The following is a 21380-nucleotide window of genomic DNA, read 5'->3' on the forward strand; positions in this document are numbered from 1 at the left end:
AAGTTCAAATTTTTTTCATGAATGCTATTGAATCAACTTTATATGTTTTATAGTCTATAAACACTTCATTAGTTAATTCTAATAATTAGAGGAAAAGAGTCTTCCATAATTTAAGGGAGGAGAGAGTATTCAGGCAGTGAAGACCGGATAGATAGTCCACAGTAAGAGCTCAAGCTGAGAATCTTAGGAAGGCACTGACGGGCACCTATTACCATGAGCTGATGAAGAGGGTGGAAATGGATAACGGTGTGTGTGTGTGTGTGTGTGTGTGTGTGTGTGTGTGTGTGTACACGAGAGACAGACAGGATTGATTCCTAAGGGCACCACTGCTGAGACAAGATGCTAATATTCTAAGACCATGGAAGAGGTGTGGAAGAGGTGGTGTGAGCTGGTAAAATGTTCCCCAAGGAGGAGACTGCCTGGCCTCCCACTGGAGGAAAACAACAGGCATCTGCTGAGAAACTGAAGCTGAGACCCAAGGGATGGCTTATCTGAAAAGTGCAGAGTAGCCAAGGAAATCCACACACTTTGCAGTGTGGAGAGGAGTGATTTGCTTTCCTGAATTGCTAGCCTGGCTTTCGCAAGAGAAAGAAAGCCTTGGGTTGCCATCCCCTGAAGACAAGAGCTAAGAAAACATCTGGCGGCCCTCCCCATCCTTCCCCAGGTCTGGCCCAACCAGCAAAGAGCTTCAGGCTGCTGTGCACTAGCTGGGAGGTCACGTTGCGCATTGAGTAAGAAGTTAAGGTTTTTTGTTTAGGGCTTTGTTTTGTTTTTTCAAATATCTGCAGGACAATTTTTGGAAGACTGCATGCCCCATAAAAGGAAGAAAATGGTGTTTGGCTTCTAAGCTGTGACTTGTGGCTGGCAGTTATAAATCTTGCATGATGCTGTAGCCAGGTCCTGTGACACTCCTTCCTGACGTTATTGATAGAGGTGATGGGGCTGCTTCTCTCTGACCCTTTTTCACATTACTACTTTGTGAAAGCATCATGGGGCTCAAAGAAAATTCAGTTACTGGTGTTTCAGTGGGTCAGAGTTGGGATTTTTTTCCTCTACTTTTATGCAAAGAATCATTGTATACAGAAAAGAAGGCCAGATTCAGTCATTGAAAGAGGATGCAGGAGAGGCAACATTGTTACCATGCCGACAAGCATGGCAAGGTTTCCTGTGTTGGGAGGGAACCTAAATGCAGGCGTTCCAGGGGTTTGCACATGTGTTTAATTGTGGGGAGTCACCTAAGGTCTCCGTAGTGCCCGTTCTCATGAGAAATGCAGATGGAACAGGTGTTCTCATGCATCTAAAACCTGACTGGCTCACCCTTACACCCATTAGCTATTCCAGACCCTGCATGAGGGGATGCTGCCAACCCTTAGTCTCCACTAGCACCACATCCTCTTCATCTATAAGCCTAAGACTTGAAAACAAAAAAATGCAATCAAAAGTTGGTCTTCAGTAAAAAGAGGCTGGGATATGCTAGAGTTCATCATCTTCTCGGTCTTTTCCAGTTCCAAAAATTTGATGCTTGAGCTTGGCACCATAACAAGTACTCAGTAGACTGGGTGGAAAGACATCCCTGAGGCACACGGAGTGGGTTGCCATGGGTTACCCAAAGTAAGGGGGGAGGTCCGCAGCATTTCAAAAGTATTCCAGAAGTTGAACACTTTCATATGGTGAGGTAAGAACACATGTAAGCTAAGAACACATCACATTTCTTTGCTTTTGTGGGAACTCTACTTAGTACAGAGCACTGGCGCTATTGATGCCAATTGGAAGAGGGTCCACCTGACCATTTATGATACTATAAGCATGGCTTGAGCCCTTGAAGGTGGCTGAAAAGGGGGCACATAGCGTAAATGGCCTCCATGGTTTAAAGTCTGAGAACCTCTGGTCCTAGCCCAGTGCCACAGCCCCCCCAGCCTAAAGGAGTGTTTCCACACAGCCACAGATCAAGCCACCATCCTCAAACAAGGGGTCTCCTGAATCTAGCAAATCAAATTTTTCAAGAAACTTTTCATTCTAAAGATGTAAAAGAAAGATAAGTGCTAAAGACGAAGGACAAGACACAGGGTTGTGGTCATGTAAAAGGAAAATATTCAGTCTCATGACTCTTCTAGTGGAAGGTCAGGTCTGGCCCACCCCCTAACCCTACTTTTGGCATAAGGTCTGAGTTCTGTGGGCAACATCTCCTGAAGGGTGGTTCTGTGAGCCCCAGGGCCCAAAAGTCCTGCAAGCCCATTCTGGGAAAAAGCAGGTACACAGGAGTGTAACTCATGAGGATATTTTGAAATACAAAGAATTGTCAATGGACAGAGAATATTTAAAAGTATCTCAGGGTCACCCTGCCCTCGACTCTTAAGTGGTGTCAAGGCAAGCCTCTGCTTCTCCGGGCTGGTGGGTGTACACACAACCTCAGATCATCTTGGGCCTTTCTTTGGCTATTTTCTGCCAAGTGACCTTAGGGGCACCACTGGCTGGGACTTCAAAGGGCCGCATCCCTTCCTGAATCTGTGAGACATTTATGGGTGGCTACCAGGGAGAGCAGTATTGTCTATTAAGGGCAAAGACTTCAGTGAACTGGTGGGAGGAAAGGCTGCCCTTCGCATCAGGGCTTGACTGTTTATGGTATGTGAGGGAGCTGTAGCTCCTGGCAGCAGTCTCCCCTGAGGGTGGTGTGTTGGGTGAAAGGAAGCTCTGAATCATGACAAAGTTGGGAAAGAAGCACAGCTGGTCTACTTCATGTGTGTTTGTCGAGAGGGAAACTATGGCAGGTACGACCTTGGAATCGGACCCCAACTTAATGATGTCTGCATCCCTGCTTTCTCCACTCCACCTGAAGCTCCAGACTCGCTGCTTCATCTTACTTTTCCACCTGTAGTCAGGAAATCTGTCTGCCAAGAACCAGTCACTGTGGAGGTCGGTGTCAGGATAGATGGACAGTCCACACTGGCAGGTAGAAAGGACTGGAAACACGCTTTACATCACTAAGGCAAGTTCATTTAAACAATGCAGATAAGCAATCGAAATTCAAGGTGAAAACACAAAAACTCGGGTAAGAACTATTTCCCCTGTGTTCCTGCTCCTTTGCATGTAATTTCAATAGCACATGTATTGTCTTGTGAAGTATTTACTGTCATGACTGATGAACTTACAATCTCCCAAGGGAAAGGGGCCTGCCAGGTCACCTCTGGACCCCAGGTACTTGAGTATGAGACAGGTGGTAGGCGCTGAAAGCCGTTTTCTAGAAGACATTTGAGGGGAGTGTCTCCGTTGATTAAAAAAAAAAAAAATCAGTTAATGCACTTTCAAGTAGCAGACCAAAAGTGTTAGTTGGGAACTTGGGTCTCACCCAGGCCAGAACAGACTGCTGTGTCAGTACCAATCCTTTTCTTCTCCTCTGGAGGTGTTTGTACTTTATCATTCTGTCCTGGTTTCCAGGTCTGTCCCACTGCCATAGTACTGACACTTCCTGGCCTTTGTTGTACTGTGGCACAGACTCTGTTTTGAAAGGACAGGAGCATAATAAAAGCGGATATGGAAGAAGGGCCAGATGACATCACTGAAAGTATTTGAGGAAGTCCAATCTTTTGGATGTTTACAATCTCAGCATGTTAGTTGTTTGTAATATGATAAGAGCACTTTTGATACATTTGGGGAATTACAAGCCTTGTTGCTCAGACAGTATTCATGACTTTTTATCTTAGATTCATAGTGACGGAAAGAGAATAGGAGGTATTGGCTTGAGTCCCAAGTGACCTTGGCTCATTGTTTGACCTTGGGTACAACATTCAGCATAGTTGAGATGCTTCAATTATGCTGATGCCAGCTATTCACTGATTTTTTTAAAAGAATTCCACTATTAAAGATGAATTAGCATACTCAAATTTCCCTCTCAAAATCTTAACCCAGAGAAATCGTTAGTACATGGAGGTATAGCCTTTCCAAGGTTAATTCCATAAGCTCTATATAGATTTAACCTTGTACATATGCATGCTTGTAGAACAAAAACCATAAAACATTCAAATGTCTCTATAAACAACAGTCTCCCTAAACAATGAAAATGTTGACACTGGATCTGAACTGTGAGTGAGGAGAGACTGGCATCTCTTCCTCTGGATGAAACAAAAGAAAAGTCAAGATCATAAGTAGTAAACCCGTCCTACCTTGTGCCAGGTGCAGTGGCTAAGCACATCCCATGGGTTCGTTTAGTTTCCTCCTGACAACAACCAGACAGGTAGGGCTGGTGGATGCTACCCAGTTTGCAAATGAGGAGACCAAAGGACATAGGGGATAGGGGTGACTCCTAGGACCACAATGCTAGGGCGCCAGCCTGGAGCCCAAGTTTGTCCCTCCAAACATGGCACCATGGAGACCAACACCAGGTGGGACACAGTGCAGATGTGCACACCTGACAAAAGACTGGGAATCAGGACCGCAACACCCTGTAGACTCAGGAAGACCCCATCCTCTTGCAGATGCTCCAGATGCAGGATAAAAAGCTGGATCAACTATCTTCATCCACCAGTATGAGTATGACATAACTGGCCCCTCATCCTTAAAATGTGTGCATGCTGATTCTGGTGTTGCCTTCTCAGTGAAGATAAGCTCCAAAACTTGGTCTGAACCTAGTCCAGGGGAAATTATTATTTGGTAAGTCAGTAGAGCAATTACTGTTGTATATGATCTCTGAGTGTACAGCACCAAACCCAAGAATTAAAAGCCCAATAGCCTACTGAGGAACAAAGAGAAGCATGGGATTAGAAACTCACGGTTGGAATATCCAAACAGATAGTTATCCACATGGATAATCTGCACACAAGTAACAGTGCTGCTTGCACCAATCCGGACTCTGAGACAGAGCTGCTGGCCCCAGAATATGTGTCTGCTGTGACTTAGGGAGATATGACTCACGGACCTTCTCCCAGTGCAATGATAAAACTGCTAAACTCACAGCAAGGGAATCCTGAACCACTGCTAATAGGCAAAGGCAAATGTAGATACCTTCTGAAAGCTGTCTGACGCGTTAGGTTGGCTGGATATGTAGGGGAGAAAGAACCAAGCAGAAATGCAGAAATTCTACCCTAGAAGCCAGGCCAGCAGATATGTAAAGTGACTGTGGCTCTGGTATGGACTTTCTGCCGGCACCAGAGTCCCTATGATTTGACTCAGATTGCTGTCAGGTTTGCAAAGATGAAGCTTCTCAGGTCTGGACTCGAGCCTGCCCAGGCAGACTGCTTGTATTCCTTGCATGCCAACACAAACCAGTATCTGCCTTGCCTGGGCCAGTCCTCCCTAAACCCAAACAGAAATCTTATTGTATTATAAAAGAGTGTTACTAAGTCTCTCTCATTCACGTTCTCCTTGGATTTTGCCCCCAAATTTAGCATGTGACGGGGGGGGGGCAGGGTTTAGATAAAGCTCTTCACTGGACATACGTTCCTGGAATAAATAGCTTCAGTCCATTTCCGAAGAGCAATGTTAAATATTCACTTTAGATTCCTATGCCAACACTAACAACATACACAAATTTATACACTGCCAGAGAATACCAAGAACTGACATGCTGTATAAATAAGTAATGAGGAATATAGGTAATGTGTGAGGTAATGCATATCCTAAGTGATGTGGGCTGTCTCTCACTGCACAGAGAATAATCGTCCACAAATATTTCAGGGCATTTATTCTAAATAGAACATTAGGAACTTTACCACGTGTGCACCATACGGATGCTCCTTCCTAGCCATAATAACAGGGGTGGCCTCTGGAACAAGAGTCTAAAGCTCCCAATAAGTTGGTCTCCTCAACACTGAGAACTGTATCCCTAAGGCTATAAAAGTGACTGAATTACGGTAGCCTTCATCAAAAATAGTCTTTAATGTGGCAAATTTCTTCCTTATTTGGTGAGAACAATGCCGCCGGAATGAGCAACAGATAAGAGAATATTGAAGTACAGTCTGTTCTGCTGCGTGCGTTTTCTGTAACTCAGACCTGCTGAGATAGGCCATCGCTGCTCAACAGCAGAATGAAGTCAGTACAGAATGGAAGTCATGTGAGCTCATGCATGGTGCTCTCCCCAGGCGTGTTGTTTGCACACTGGGTAAAAGCGTAGCTAAGGGCAAAGTAGATTAAGAGTGAACACCGCAAGCTGTCGAAGAATTTAACTCTATACAGGATGCCCAAGTGGCGGCCTTCCCTCCCTGGGCTCCATGCGGCCACATCCCTCCCCCAACGCACCTGCTGCGTTCTTCTTCCCAGTCTTGGCCACATGACCTCTCTGCAGCCTAGCAGTCTTACCACTTCTATACATCTTCTGTCAAACTACTGCCTTCACTCTTCTTTAAGATGAAACACTACGGTTATTATAGTATTTCTTTACTTATCGGGAATTTTAGGTATTTGTTCGACTGTGCTATTATTTTCCTGGGATGAGGACTAATTTATTAGTGCCCTGGTTACAAAGTCGTGCAGGTTTTGAGTGGTCTGCCTCTGAACACTCTTTTTCCCATAGATCTTGTTGGTTTGGCATGTGATATTACAGAATGTGAAGGTTTTTCAGAAATGGTCATATCTTGTGTTCCAGCAGAAACACCCATACTTAAAAAGAATGAATAGGAACAAGTTGGGAAGTCAACACAGGTTTTACTTCGCTGTTCCCGAGGGTGAGAGGCGTTTGAGTGTTTTGAGTGGGTCTCAGCTCTGTGGCTGGGGAAGGCAAGGGAGGAGGGAACGCACATTCCAGGCTGAAGGCACAGCTTGTACAAAGGTGCGTTCCTTGAGGAGGACGGGACCCAGAGGTGTTCATGTTCGGTGCATTTAAAATCTTTTACATTCCGCCCTCGTGGGAAAATATTTTATTAAGCACTTGGTTGCAGTTGAAATAGAGGGAGACCTTGACAGCCCAGGAACAGTGGAGAGACAGGAACAGAGCCCAGTTTGGCAGCTGTCAGGAGAAGCAAGGCATGCTAGTCCAGAGAAGCAGTGGGGCACTGGGACCAGAGGAGGTGTACATACAAAGTATATTGTATCTCGTGAGCCTGGCATGGGCTCTAACCTACAATGCTAACACCAAAAGGATATAATTACCCACCTAGCCAGGTGCTTGACCTGAGTGTTTATGTCCTTCCCAAATTCACGTTGAAATTCTAGTCCCAAAGGTGATGTGACTAGGAGGTGGACCTTTGGAAGATGATTAGGTCGTGAGGGTAGAGCCCCCATGATGGGATTAATAACCTTATAAAGAGGCCCGCAGAACTCTCAGGCCCTCTCTACCACACATGAAGACATGGCAAGAAGATGCTGCCTGTAAATCAAGTGCAGCCCTCAACTGGACCACAAATCTGCTGGTCCCTGATCCTAGACTTCCAGCACAGGAGAAATGAATCCCTGCTGTTCCTAAGTCCCCTCAGTCTATGATATTCCAGCCAAATGGACTGAGACACCAGGCATTAGTGATTAACAAAAACAGGAATGGTGACAATCTACATTAAGGATGGAGAGATGGAGGGAGCGGAGGGAGTGACTTCCAGAAATTGATCTATTGACAGACCCACCAAAGATGTCTGGTTGGCAGTCAGATGCCTCCAAATAGAAGCATTCAGTATGTGATCTCATTCCACCCGTGCGTATATGTGTGTCAGATACAACAGCCCCAGCAAGATTGCCAACGTGCACATTGGCTCTCAAATTAAACTCTATGTGAGGCACTTGATATCATGACGACATCAAGATGAGTGGCTCTAGGGGAGCCTGGGTGGCTCAGTCTGTGAAGCACCTACCTTCAGCTCAGGTCATGATCCCAAGATCCTGGGATCCAGTCCTGCTTGGGGATCTCTGCTCAAAGGGGACTCTGCCTCTCCCTCTTCACTGCCCCTCCCCCTGCTTGTGCTCACTGTCTTCTCTCTCTCTCTCTCTCTCTCTCTCTCTGTCAAATAAATGAATAAAATCTTAAGAAGAAGAAGAAGAAGAAGGGCTCTAGCAGTCAAAGAGCAGCCCACCTCCCGGAGAGAACCCCAATGAGCTGAGGCACACCCTGCCTGGGTCTTGCACTGGCACGTTGGTCAGCCCAGCAGCGCCCTGGCCTTAGTGAGCCTGGGTCCCGGGTGGCCAAGGAGCCATCACAGGAGAGTGAGAAGGAATGGTAAGAAGCTATTTCAGATACTTGAAAGGAAAAAGAACTCATTCTCATTTGATACTTGGGAGACTGTTTCATTTGGAAGTCAAGACCTAGGGAATCCTTGTCAGGAAGAGGTTCAAGATCAGCCTTTGGAGTCATGTGAATAAGCTCCAATTGAAAATAGATCCACAGATATAATCTAAATTGCTGGGAGAATAAACCTTCAGATGTCTCAGGAGCCCAGAGCATGCTGCCGTAGATGTTGCAAGCGGCTGTACATGTGATGGGAATAATGAATAGATTATGGGAAGTCGACTGCAATTAGAAGTAAAAGGTACCAGAACTCCAGTGATCTGGGTGGTAGGTGACAGAGAAATCACCCGAAAATGGAGACAGTTTGTGTTTCAGACAGGACATCTTTCATGCTTCCAGGTGGAGGTTACCTGCATTTCCAGGCATCCTCACTCGGTGCTTTGCCTCTTCTGAAGGCTGCCTGTGGAGTCCACTCACAGCTGACCTCCGGCCCCACAGTCCCTGACTTGGGCCTCCTGACATCAGCTGCATACCCATGTCCCTGGCCCTTGCCGTCTAGGTGACTCAAGACAAGACAACTCGCAGTCCCCACCCAGAACCTCATAAGGGACCCGGCAATAAGGCCTCAACACTTCCTGGGTGAAGGCCAGGTAGCTCCAGAGAAAGGATGTGGTGAAAGAAGCAGGAGGGGTGCTTCTAGATGGAACACGTGCACCCTGCACTCCGCACCTGGTTATCAGTGTCAGCACCTGCGCCAGCCCCTACCCAGGCCCGAGTGTCCAGGGTAGCCTGCCTTCCTCACTGGAGATTCTGCGAGTCAGTGCAGGAGGGGAGCAGGGTGGCCAGGGCAGAGCATGTGCAACAGGAACCGCCCCGCCCACCTTTTTCTCGCTCAGCCAGGAAAGCCTCCTGTCCTCACCTGCAGGCAGGCCCACCCACACTCTGAGATCATTCCTAGCCTGGGGCAAGGTATTTCTAAGGAAGCACTGCTCCTACAGCCTACAGCCTTGGCTGGGTCTTAGGCCTCATTCCTGGGTCTGGGGCTCCATGCCAGTGAGCCGGGCCTGCACCCAATAGCACTGCCCCTGGGGTCTGGATGGAGTGGAAGGCCTCATGCAGTATGTCATTGAATAATGCCCCCAACGGTCCTGGGGGAAGGCCATTAGGATCCTCATTTTGTGCAGAACGTGCAGTGGAGCAGAGCAAGTTTGTTTCCCTGCCTGGACGGTGCCCCGAGTTCCTGATTCCTCTGATCGGCCTCATCACTCAGGGTCAGAGGTCCCTCCCGGGGCCCCTCATCCTTGACTTCGGCATGCACTCCACCATTTGGCCTCCTTTAAATGCCTTAAGTGTAAATCAGGTAACTTGGGGAAGTGTCTGGCCCCGGCCTTGGGCCTGCCGCACTGTCCACGCCTGCCAGCAGCCAATCACATCTTGTCAGACACCCTCGCTGGGGGTTTCTAGCCCATCCTGTGTGCAGGTTGGCACCCAGGCCAGGCATCTGAGCTAGGTTGTCCTTGGCTATCTTGTCAACAGCAATTCTGTTTGGAGAACAACCCTGGGGGGCTCTGTTGGTGAAGCGTCTGCCTTCAGCTCAGATCATGATCTCAGGGTCCTGAGATCGAGTCCCATATCAGGCTCCCTGCACAGCAAGGAGTCTGCTTCTCCCTCTTAAATAAATAGATCTTTTTAAAGAGAGAGAGAGAGACCCTAGTCTTTCCCCAAGTGGGGACCCTAATAATTAACATCATAGCTTAATGAAGAGAAAGAGAGAGGAGAGAGAGAGAGAAAGAAAGAAAGAGAGAGAGAGAGAGAGAGAGAGAGAGAGAGGAAAAGGAAAAAAGGAAAAGGAAAAGAAAAAGAAAAAGGAAAGAAAGAAAAGGAAAGCACCGCAGACCTCAAACTGTCAGAGGAGAGAGGGTGGAGATGCTGGCCGTTGTTGCTCATAAAAACATGTAAGTATGCAAGTGTAAATCACGTGGCTTATAGCCAACGGCCCAGGGAAGCTCAGAACGCAGCACCTCCCGGTAACGTCTGCAGGGAATCCAGCCAGCCAGCAGGAGTGACACAGTCCCTCAGGTGTTTACCTGGCTAGAAGTCAGCGAGGTCCTGGGGCACGTGAAGACAGTCTCCCTGAGAGCCTCTCCGCAGCTCATAGTCTGCACTCTGAACTTGTCATCCCTGCTGGTTCCCGCTCCCAGCACAGCGCCCTGCTTTCCTCCTCCGTCCCCCCAAACTCCCGGCCTGGTGAGGACAGGTGGCAGCCCAGGCATAGTACCAGCCAACTGCACATGTTCACTTCAAACAGGCCCGCACGTCTGTCCATCAGTTACTTCACTGCCTCTACCTGTGGCATCCTAGGACCACTCGAGTGCCCTTGATGTGCCTTCAACAGAGGAAGCTGGACTGGCGGGGTTTCACATCCAGTTTGTGGGGAAGAGGGTTTTGTTCTGTGTGGCATGGCCCTGCTCTGCGTTTCCACTGCCATATGCTTTGTCTTGCTAATACCATGTTGGAATTATTTCCTTAATGTTTAAAGCTGCATGTACGGAAATGGCTTATATTTCCTGTTTTGATAAACTAATAGAATTTTTACTGGGAACTTTGTTCCCAAGTTGGCTTTCTCCTTTGTTAGCCTCTTTTTGGACTAAAAGAATAATTCTAAAAAGTCGGGCTTGACTGGACTTGTGAAAAAGACAAAGACTTGTATAGATTTTTTTTTACCTAACTATGAAAGATTACTTTTTTGCAAGAAGGGATGTCTGTCTTCTGTGTCTGTTGGAATGGGTTATTCAGTATCCCTCTGTACAGGAAGCTGGGGGGAGTCCAATGGTAAAATATCTGTAAATTCCCTACAGAGACTTGCTCTTTTTGGCTGGAGGTATATTGGCCTAGAAAGACTTTCTTGGACAAGATGTTTCTTGGAACATGTGGAGAACAAAATATTCTTTGTTTTAGGACAAATGAGTTTTGTTCTTGCATCTTCATATAAATTTGGTTAATATTCATTTCTTATGTGTGATTTGAGAACAATGCTGAGCATTTTTTTTCTGTCATTTGTAAATATTGTATCAACTTTGAACAAGACTCACATCTGCAGAAAGCTGAGTCCATGTATGTGGATTTGCTCCCTTAACAGACACGGACCATCCACACTAGTAACTTACAGAAATAGCTTGTCGTAGAGTCTAAATCTTTTGTGAGTTTTATTTTCTGGCATTTGGGTTGTTATTTAAACCTATTTTTAAATGTCCTAAATATGAGGACAAGTCTGCTGCTGGGAGAAGTGAGAAAAGCAGTTTTCTCGATGTTTTGAAGGGGGCCACTCCTCAGACAGCTACAAAGGAGCATGCCCCTGTGCGCCGGGCGGCAGGGCAAAGCCTTTCTTTCCTCTGCCTGATGCTACGCGATACCCAATGAAGGCAGCATGATTTTTGGCTCCCCCAGTGCCAGGGGATTGCTCACATAAGAGGCACATGGGACCGGATGTTCCCTTAATCTTGCAGCTGCTCCCAGTGATGTCCATTCTGACTAGACTGGATTCCATTTATAGATGGCAGAGCAGTCTCTGCTGGCAGCCAGAGAGCCAGTGGCTCATGGCAAGAAACTCTCTGCTTGAACCTGACAGATACTTGATTAGGGAACCTGAAAACTGGCTTTCTTTAGAAGATTCCGTGACCTCTGTTCTCCCAGAGACAAGACTCGCTGAGGAATGTAGATCATGCATGTAGGGTGGTTTGGGTGTGTCTAGGCTGAACTGAATGTCCACGCAAAGATATGTATTTTTAAACCTTTCAAAATGTGATGATGCCAAGATCACATAAGATTCTGAAAAAGAGAATTCCCACATAAAAAGGTGACCCCCCTCAAAAATCTCTTGCTCAAAGATCTCCAGTTCGACTCTGGAAAACAATGTCTCTTGCATTTCACTTGTGTAAAATATCCAAGGTTTCAAGAAAAATATATCTATGCCTATGCATTGCCAGTTGGGTCTTCGGCGATCCAGGTCATTCTTAATTTCTAGAATTTCTAATTAGTACAGCAATGCTGGCTGCCAGTTCAAGGCAGGATAAAATTCAGAAGAGAAGAGCCTAAAAGGATGTTCTGAATAAGGACATTCTTTTGACACCATGACTGGTGAGATGCTCAGCTACCGAGCCTCCCTGAACTGCCACAGGTGGCAGGGGTCAAAGGGAGTCTGGGGGCCTGCACTCTTCCAGAACAACATGTCGTGTCCTCTTGACACGCGGGATGCAGGGAACCCGTAGGGAATGTACTTTCTTCCTCCACTGAAGGACATGGCTTCACAGGAAGCCATAGCAACGTGTCTACGTGGAGAGCCTGTTAGAAAGCATGTCCTGATGCAAGAAATGTGGGGCCTGCATTCCTAAGTAGCGCCCGGCGACACAGGCGCTGCATCCAAGTGCCACGCTGGGTGTGTCTAGGGCCCAGATGAGGCCACAGCATTGTAAGCTTAGATCAAGCGCCTCTTGGACGTTGCATCTGAGGTAAGAGGCACAAACCCCTGCCTCCCACCTGTCCACTCTTTCCTGCTGCCCAGCTCCTTTGGGACACTGTGTCCAGGCACATCCTGCTCAGACTCTGTGCTCACCGTCTTCACTGAGAGCTCTCCCCACGCGACCCTGCCCTTCCCAATATGGCTTTTGTTCTTACTCATCATTTTACAAGAAGTACCCACGTCATATCTTCCTGGTGCAGCTCAAAGGCATTCCTCATTTACTACACTTCTGTTTAAGCCATTTTCTGTTTGATTTCCCAAAACCTAGAATTCGCATTTCTTTTTCAAAACAACTCCTGTTGGCTCCAGTACACTTGGTAAGATGTCAAACGCTTACAATGAGAGCAGAAGTGCCACCCTTTGCCTATGTCTGCGGCAACTCCCCAGGCCTCTTTGCGTCCTCTTTCCTTCCTGGAGGGTGCAGCTGAGCCCAGCAGGGCAGAGCCCTAGACGAGGCAGCTCCCAGGATACGGGCACCCATGGACAGTTGCTGAAGGAATCAGTGATTAAGCTCTCAGCTCAGGCCCCCTCTAACAGTTGGGAAGTTAGATTCACAGTTCCAAGTGGTTACACATCTTGGTAGCAACTGAGGTAGTTTTTGTTGAGCAAGGAGGATGGAAGATGGTCCCTGCACACCCATCCCAGAACCATAAAGCCACAATGGGCTTAAATTGAGCCTTGGCTGGAAGCTGGGGGATCCTAGGGGTCCTGTGAAGAAGAGTTTCAAATTCACTCCCATCCAAGATGCCCTGGATTCCCTGATGATGATAACCCAGAGGTCTTCCTTTCTAGGCCTGGAGACTGGCAGCTCTCTGTTCCCTGGGTTGTAGCAGTGAGGGCCTCAGGTGTGAAGGCAAGGAGATCAGCCTCTTCAGGGAGGCCAGTAAGGGATAATGGAGGACAGTACAGCCTGAGGGAGAGGGCCCAGCTAAGTTAGTCCTCTCTGTGACCGGCCTCCTTGAGTCTCCCTCTCATCTTACCTCTCCTTCATGGCACTTGCTGTAATTTAAATTGTATAGGTTTCATGGCTTGTGTATTTAGTTTTCTTATCAACTTGTGTACATTCTCTGATCCCCATTTTATAGCCATGGCCCAGCACAGTGCTCAGCCTGCAGTAAACACCAGGTGGAAGATGAAGGAAGGAACAAATGAGTGAATTTGCAAGGGGAGAGAGTGGGTCAGGTGTCTCCAAGAGCCCTGCAGCTGTCATGTCTGGGGGAACTGGGGAGTTAGGAGCTCTCTCACAGGTGCAGCTGAGGGAAAGGCTTTCCCTGATCACTCCAAGCTGGGAAGCATGTGGCACAGATGCCTTCGTTGTTCTGGAGCCAGGGAAGGAGCAGTTTCTGCATGAATACTAGGACAGATGAGCACATGCATATCAGATTCAGGCATTCTCAAGGGGGTGGAAGCCCTTACCAGTTTGCATGGATCTTTACCATAATTGGTCTCATTCGGCTGTGAGTCCTCCACCTAGAGATGAAGAGCATCCAGACAAGCTCAATTGAGTGGATGCAGCATGCATGGTCCATGATGGTAGACACATTCCATATACCTCAAGCTGGGTCTGCAGGAGCCTCCTGGCCCTGGGAGCAGCCTGTCCTCTGTGGATGTTGGGATGGTGAGCACAGTGACGGGCATTGCTGCAGGGGGCCGTAGGGAGAGCAGGGGGCAGGAATATTGTTCTACAGAATGGTACTGATGGGTATTCAGACTTGGCATGAGACACTAGTGGAGAATTGAACTGATGCTCCTGATGGAGTTTTGGTTAGAAAGCATGCCCTCTAAATAAATAAATAAAAAAATTAAAAAAGGGATCCCTGGGTGGTGCAGCGGTTTGGCGCCTGCCTTTGGCCCAGGGCGCAATCCTGGAGACCTGAGATCGAATCCCACGTCGGGCTCCTGGTGCATGGAGCCTGCTTCTCCCTCTGCCTATGTCTCTGCCTCTCTCTTTCTCACTGTGTGCCTATCATAAATAAATAAATAAATAAATAAATATAAAAAAAAAAAAAGAAAGCATGCCCTCCTAGAGGCACTGTAGTTGAAGGTCTAGACCCGGGCCAGGTGCTGGGCAGACTCTTGAGGTGGGTGGATGTACAGTCGGAGGAAACCAGTCGTCTTTACTAAGGAGTTGAGGAGAAGGATCAAGGTCCGTCTCTGAGTTGTGTCTAGCAATAAAACAAGGACAGACCCAAGGACTTGGAGAATGGGCAATGGCTGGTGGAGGCTGTTAGTATTCTTCTGTTCAGGGGACAGAGCAGTTCATGTACTCCTCATCCGAGATCCTCAGGAGGGCATTTGTATCTTGAGTATGTTCCAGAGCTAACATCCCATCAGGGGAATACTGAAGCTCAGGTCTGAGATTTGTATAGTCTCTAAGAGACGTCTGGAACACATGCTCTGCCCTAATAAAGTAAATACTTCTGTTCATCCTGGAGATCTGACATTCCAATTCGTGGTACTTAGAGCTCTTGTAGATGTTGGAATTCATAGGAATCCCTCTGTAAGATATGCAAGATGTAAGATGCTGATGGGAAAATACACACACACACACACACACACACACACACACCCCACATCCCATCCCATCACACCCACATACGCCACATCACACACATGCACATGCACACAGGCTGGAGTCTCCATGATGGAAATTGACTCTGGCTTGTAGAGGGAGGCCTGCCTCTCAATGATGTATTTCTCACCTCCTGAGATGAGGTCCCCAAGCCATGGCACATGGTTGAGGAAGTGTCAAGATTGGAACTTATCAGACCTACAAGCCCCAACTCCAAAAGCAAAACAGCACTGTTAAATTTTAAGCAGGTTATGAAGGTTTCTATAACTAAGTCACTGCATATCTAACATAGGATAGAAGGTCTGTTAGATCAATTTAAGATCATTTCAACCATTGATTTATATCCAGGGATTTGGCAAGTGTCTTTAAAATCAAAACTAGGGATCCCTGGGTGGCGCAGCAGTTTAGTGCCTGCCTTTGGCCCAGGGCGCGATCCTGGAGACCCGGGATCGAATCCCACGTCGGGCTCCCGGTGCATGGAGCCTGCTTCTCCCTATGCCTGTGTCTCTGCCTCTCTCTCTCTCTCTCTGTGTGACTATCATAAATAAAAAAATAATAATAAAATAAAATAAAATCAAAACTAAAAATAGCCTATGCAACATCAGATGGAGAATGTGAGTTTATGCTTTACCCTATTGTCTATAGACTGAGGAGCCCCCTTACCTTTTCCAGACAACTGGCAAATGAATTATTGTGTGAACCAGGGAAACCTGCCAAGCCACCTATTCACATCCCAGTCGTACATCATACAAAGTATAAATGTGACTGCCCATCTAGACACCTCCCTTCAGCATTCAGGGTAACCCATAAAACGAATGGCTTTGTATGGAGCTGGATTTATAAAGACTAAATATTCAAAATCATGGAACTCTAAATGAGCCCCACTATAGATAAACATTGCAGCTGTAAAAAAAACTGGCAAATATCTAGAAACATATTTTGAAGGCATGAAAGAATTTTAAACATGTTTACTTTTTATACTATGGAACTCACAGTGTCTCACAGAAAGATAACCAAGATATCCAAAAGGCTTCGAGGTGTTGGTCTGAGATTTTCAGATTTTTTTGAATTCTTCAAAATCTAGTGACATGCATTAGGTACTAGAGTAGGTAAAGGGCTATTGTCAGGACACAAGTAATGTGGCACTCCAATGATCCCTCTTATAGAAAGTTGTTAGCACAGGAAAGGAATTTATCATCTCTACAAAAAGAACATGGCATAGTTATTGTGGTCTTAGGTAAACTCTGGCCAGATAGTTTTGAGTCAGACTTCACTTGTGTGCCTGTCCAAGACTGAACGTCCAGGAAGGCTAGCAGGCATCGCAGCAGTGGCCACACAACACTATATCCATTTACACACGACCATCAGTACCATGCCAGGAACAGGGAAGATTCTGGCTGACATGCTAGCACAAACAAACAGAAAGCTTAACAGAGGGTGACCAGCCTGTTTAGTCACTGAGACTTAACTTAGAAGAGAATGGGACAGATTATGGTGAAATGCACTTTTGTGTAAATTTGGAATGGTCTGTTATCTGGGGAGTGTTGCTTGCATGGTAAGGTTTGGCTCAGCGTGCACCAGAAGCTAACCATGTTCAGGTTATCAGTGCCAGCCAGCTAGGCAGTCTGGTCTGCCGGGCTGGCCAAGGATGACGAGCCACATAGGGATTCCCCTGCACTGCTGCACTGAGTCACCTGCTGTGCAGATGGGGGAGGCGGGGCTGATCCGGAAGAGCAAAGAAGAAGGTCCGTCTGATATCACTTCCTACTCAAAACATTTCATGCCATCAACAGTCAGAAAGGAAGATCTCCTGGTCCAAAGTCCAAGTCCATCTTTTACTTAAAATCCTGAGATCAAGGGAAAGCGAGAAATGCCTTGGAACCCATTGGAATTGTCTGGGTGGAGAACTCCCTCACTTAGCCACTCAATTCATTAAAGAGTCCACCTAATAGAGACTTGGGAAAGCCTCTTCCTTCCATCCCCTCCTCCTTCTGTGAAGCACTGGGTCCCTCAGAGGGAAGGAAAGGAGTGTCCTCTGCTGGCACCACCGGGGATGTTGAGAACCTCTGTGGTGGTGGTGAGAGGTGTCGAGAACCTGGCAGATGTGTTCACAGGGTTCTCCATCCCCCATTGGAAGCCCCTCCCCCTTTAGCTCACGAGGCTCCGTGTTGTATGATGAACCTAACCCAGTCCTGCTCACTTGGAACAACCTCTCCTTGGGGCTGCATCCCCCACATTTCCAGGAGAATGAAGGGACGCTTCCTACACACTTGGAGTCTCTCCTTCACGCTGAAGTACTTAACACAGAGTGTCCTCATGGGCTCACTTCACACGGAATCCCTGGATTCAGGGAACATTCTCCCTGACTTTCAAGACCAGGACCTAGCATGGCATCTGGTGTTGAGCAGGAACCTTTAAAAGGCATATTGACCATACAAAGTTCATTGCCAAGAGTGACTGTAATGTAAACTCTTGGTGACCGTGCCTCGTCAGTGTAGGCTCATCAACTGTGACACATGTGCCACTCTGCTGGGGGACGTTGGTGGTGGGGACAGCTGCGTGTGTAGGTGGGTAGGGGGTACATGAGAGCTCTCTGTATCCTTTGCTATGAGCCAAAGCTACTTTAAAGATTAAAGTTTGTGTTTTGAATAAAAAGCTAGTTGCTGGAGCTGGACATGCTCTCAGCAGATGATGTTGTGCTGCCTGTTGTAGCTGACGGTGTTTGCAATAACGTGTTTTGTGCTTGCTTTTGCAGGGCGTGAAGAAGTTTGACGTGCCCTGCGGAGGCAGAGACTGCAGCGGAGGCTGCCAGTGCTACCCCGAGAAGGGAGGAAGGGTGAGTCACCGAGTCAGGGAAACGACTGTCTTCCTTAGCCTTCTGTTTAAGACAAAAGTGCCTTGAATCACCTGAGTGAGTCAACTGCATGTCTTCCTGACAAATTTAATACAGACATGTCCCCTCTGTATTGGAACAAACAATGATATAATGCAAAATTTGGTCAATTTATACCACTTTCTGAAATAGATTGAGACCAGTGTTAACTTTCTTACGCATCTTTTCTCTTGATCATTGTTATGAATAGATATGTATATATAATGCAACTGTGTCTTAGGCCTATGATTTTATACATAAACATCTATTCTGTAGAAATATTACATAAAAAAAACATGGTTGTGTCTACCCCCCAGTGTAGACATTCAAACAAGAGGGCACAAGCATCCTGCCATAGAGAATCAGTCTCATACTCAAAAGTAGTCTACTTATCCCCTGAATGTCCTTTATATAGCAAATTTTATCAGGTAAGTCAGAGATAAAAGGTCATTCCACATCATTGCCAGGATACATGGCAGCGCCTGAATTATGGTCTGATACTGGGTTTAATATGTTCAAAGTGACTGGCCTTCCTGTTGCCATTTAAAGCTGATGTTTGGGCCTGGCATTTCTGATTTTTAAAACGTATTATTTATATTTATCTGTTTAAGCCCGTTTTCTTGTGGTGAGCAGTATTTGTTTTATGACACAGTCTTTTGAGTCTTCATGCCTTGGGATCACCCTTCCCTGGGGGGACTCTTGCTGGACCAGGGCCAGGTTGGGATAGGTAGTTGGGAGGTGTGGCCTGTATCCCCTGTCACTGCCAATTACAGCACCCCATTGGTGTTCTCAACACGTCCCACCACCTTGAATCCTGCCATCGGTGTTTATAGACCCCATTCCCACCTCCCAGGAGGAGGACTCGTCTCAGTGGAGCTTGGCCTCTGCAGCCAGGTATTATGCCACACACTTTCTCCTACATGAGTTTCCTCCAGAAGCCAAATGAGTAAAATTTGTGACAAGGAACCCCTTTACAGTTGTGGTGGTCTGTGACTGACCAACCCTCCTCTCCATGCCCAAGATCCTCGCTGAGGAGACTTCTCTCCAGGCACCCAAGGCTGCTGTCCCCACATGCTGTGTCCTCTCAGAGCTGCAGTCCCCAAGACAGCTGTTGCTGTTGATGGAACAGTGGTCCCTCTGCTTGGAACAGGGACGTTAGGCTTTAAGAATTGCTAATTGAAGGTTCTGCATCAGCATTTAAGAAGAATGGAGTATTTTTTCAAATATACAGAAGCCATTTGGTGAGATTTAAAATCCCCCTGGGTCCCTTGCTATATAGACTTTCCCAGCGATGCTTCTGGAGCAGGGATGACAATGCCTCGCTGCAGAGCTCTCCCCTCCCTAAGCACTGGGCAGCTTGGCCTTATATGGGCATGAGGAAGACAAATTAGTGGTTTACAAATATCTGTGGGCCTCGCCTGGGTCGGAGAGAATTCAGCTCCAGAGAGATTCTGCATTCTTCTCCATGTGATCAGCCAAACAGAACCCAAACAGAGCACAAGTTTACTAGGTCTATTCTTTTTCACTTTTTTGTGATTGTTTAATGCAGAACCGATATGTTAACATTTCCCGTAATGGTTTCATGTGAATTTTGTTCTTTAGGAAAAGTAGTTCATTCTGATTATTTTTTTTAATTCAAGGATAATTAATATACAGTGTTATGTTAGTTTTGGGTCAACAGTATAATGACTCAACAGTTGTGTACATTCCTCTGTGCTCATCAAGATAAGTGCACACTCAATCCCCTTTATCTGTCTCATCCTTCCCCCCCCACACCCACTTATCTGGCAACCACCAGTTTGTTCTCTGTATTTAAGAGTCTGGCTTTTTGTTTATCTTTTTTCTTTTTTGTTTGTTCGTTTGTTTTGCTTCTTAATTTCCACATATGAGTGAGGTCATATGTTATTTGTCTTTCTCTGTCTGACTCATCTCACTTAGCATTATATTTTATTTTAATATGTAATGCCATCTACATAACTATGTACTCTTAAAATGCTAGAGGTCTTCTCAGAGCAGTTATTAGGAGGGAGATTTCTAAAGATCCCTAGGTCATTCTAATTCAGTAAATTTGCATGGAGAACTTTGTATTTCCCATCAGCCCTCATTAACAAAGTAGCCTAAGACCATTTCTCGACCTTGCTAGGTAAAGCAGATACTGGACGCCTTCCTGTGAATTTGGTTAACACAAGTAATCCAGAACCCCATGTGGGTTTGACTTGCCTCTAATTGTTCAGCCAGGTAATGATGACATTAAGCTGAGATGTGGCAGCTGTCTGAGTGGTTGGTTCAGGGACAGAGCCACACAGGGACTCAGGTGTGCCATTGGTTATCAGTCACCAAGATGACAGAAATGGTGATGGTAAGTGGTAAGAAAACCACTCCTGAGGAGAGAGAAACAACACCGTGGGGATATCTGTTGTTGGGACACTTGCATCTACCTCATCAAAATGCTTATTGAGATATAGCTCCTTAAGCCTGGTATACGTACATTAAATATTTGTTAATTAACAAGTTTACCCAGATGTGTTTCTGTAGACAGCAGGGCTATTTCCGTCCTACTCTTGGATTGATATTTTTTAAAAGTAATGTAATGCATAAAAATAGCAGCTGGACAGATTCCGCCGTTAGAGAGCTGAGTGCATACTTCGTTCTTTCCCACAGCTGCCCTGGGTCCCTTGCCATATATTTCCCCACGGTGCTTCTGAAGGGGGGATAACAATGCCTCACTGCAGAGCTCCCTGCTTCCCGAGCACTGGGCAGCCCGGCCTTATATGGACACAGGGTAGAGTTCACTCGCTCCTCACCATGGTGACAGCCAACAGCAGAAACCATGTTACTGGATAACTTTTGGACTCACAGCAGAAATCACAAATGTACTATGGGTTCTGATTCCAAAGGAATTCTCATGTTACAGAATGAACAAGCTCAGTGTAAAACGCATTCCCCCAGCCCTGAGTGGGAGGTGGAGGGTTGTTGCGGGGTGGGGGTGGGGGCACGGATTCTCATAGGCACAGCATCCAGCCTTTGGGGCAAGTGTTCCAACAGCCAGGACATGCAAGGCGGGAGCTGGGGCCCGGCCGTCGGCACCCTTCTCACTCCCAGGTTAGAGCTGGAAGGTGCCAAGGAGGGAAGGAGGATGACACAGAGCCTGCTCCAATTTGGTCCAGGACTAACTCAAGTTTTCAGACTTTTAGACAAGTTCTTTTCCCAGTGCCATCATCTTTTGTGCCTGCACTCTTCCTCCTCTAGAGGGGAGATCCTCCAGGGGTAGAGG

General features: G+C 46.8%; 1 protein-coding gene across 1 annotated transcript in view; it reads left to right on the top strand.

The window, feature by feature from the left end:
- The window catches only part of COL4A2 (collagen type IV alpha 2 chain), a 169740-nt gene that overhangs the window by 28594 nt on the left and 119766 nt on the right, over positions 1-21380 (top strand). Inside the window, exon 4 of the mRNA XM_055335741.1 lies at positions 17990-18070. Coding sequence (XP_055191716.1) covers positions 17990-18070 — 81 coding nt within the window. The remainder of the gene's footprint in view (positions 1-17989; positions 18071-21380) is intronic.

This window comes from Nyctereutes procyonoides, unplaced genomic scaffold (genome assembly GCF_905146905.1).
Source record: "Nyctereutes procyonoides isolate TBG_1078 unplaced genomic scaffold, NYPRO_anot_genome, whole genome shotgun sequence".
NCBI lineage: Eukaryota > Metazoa > Chordata > Mammalia > Carnivora > Canidae > Nyctereutes > Nyctereutes procyonoides.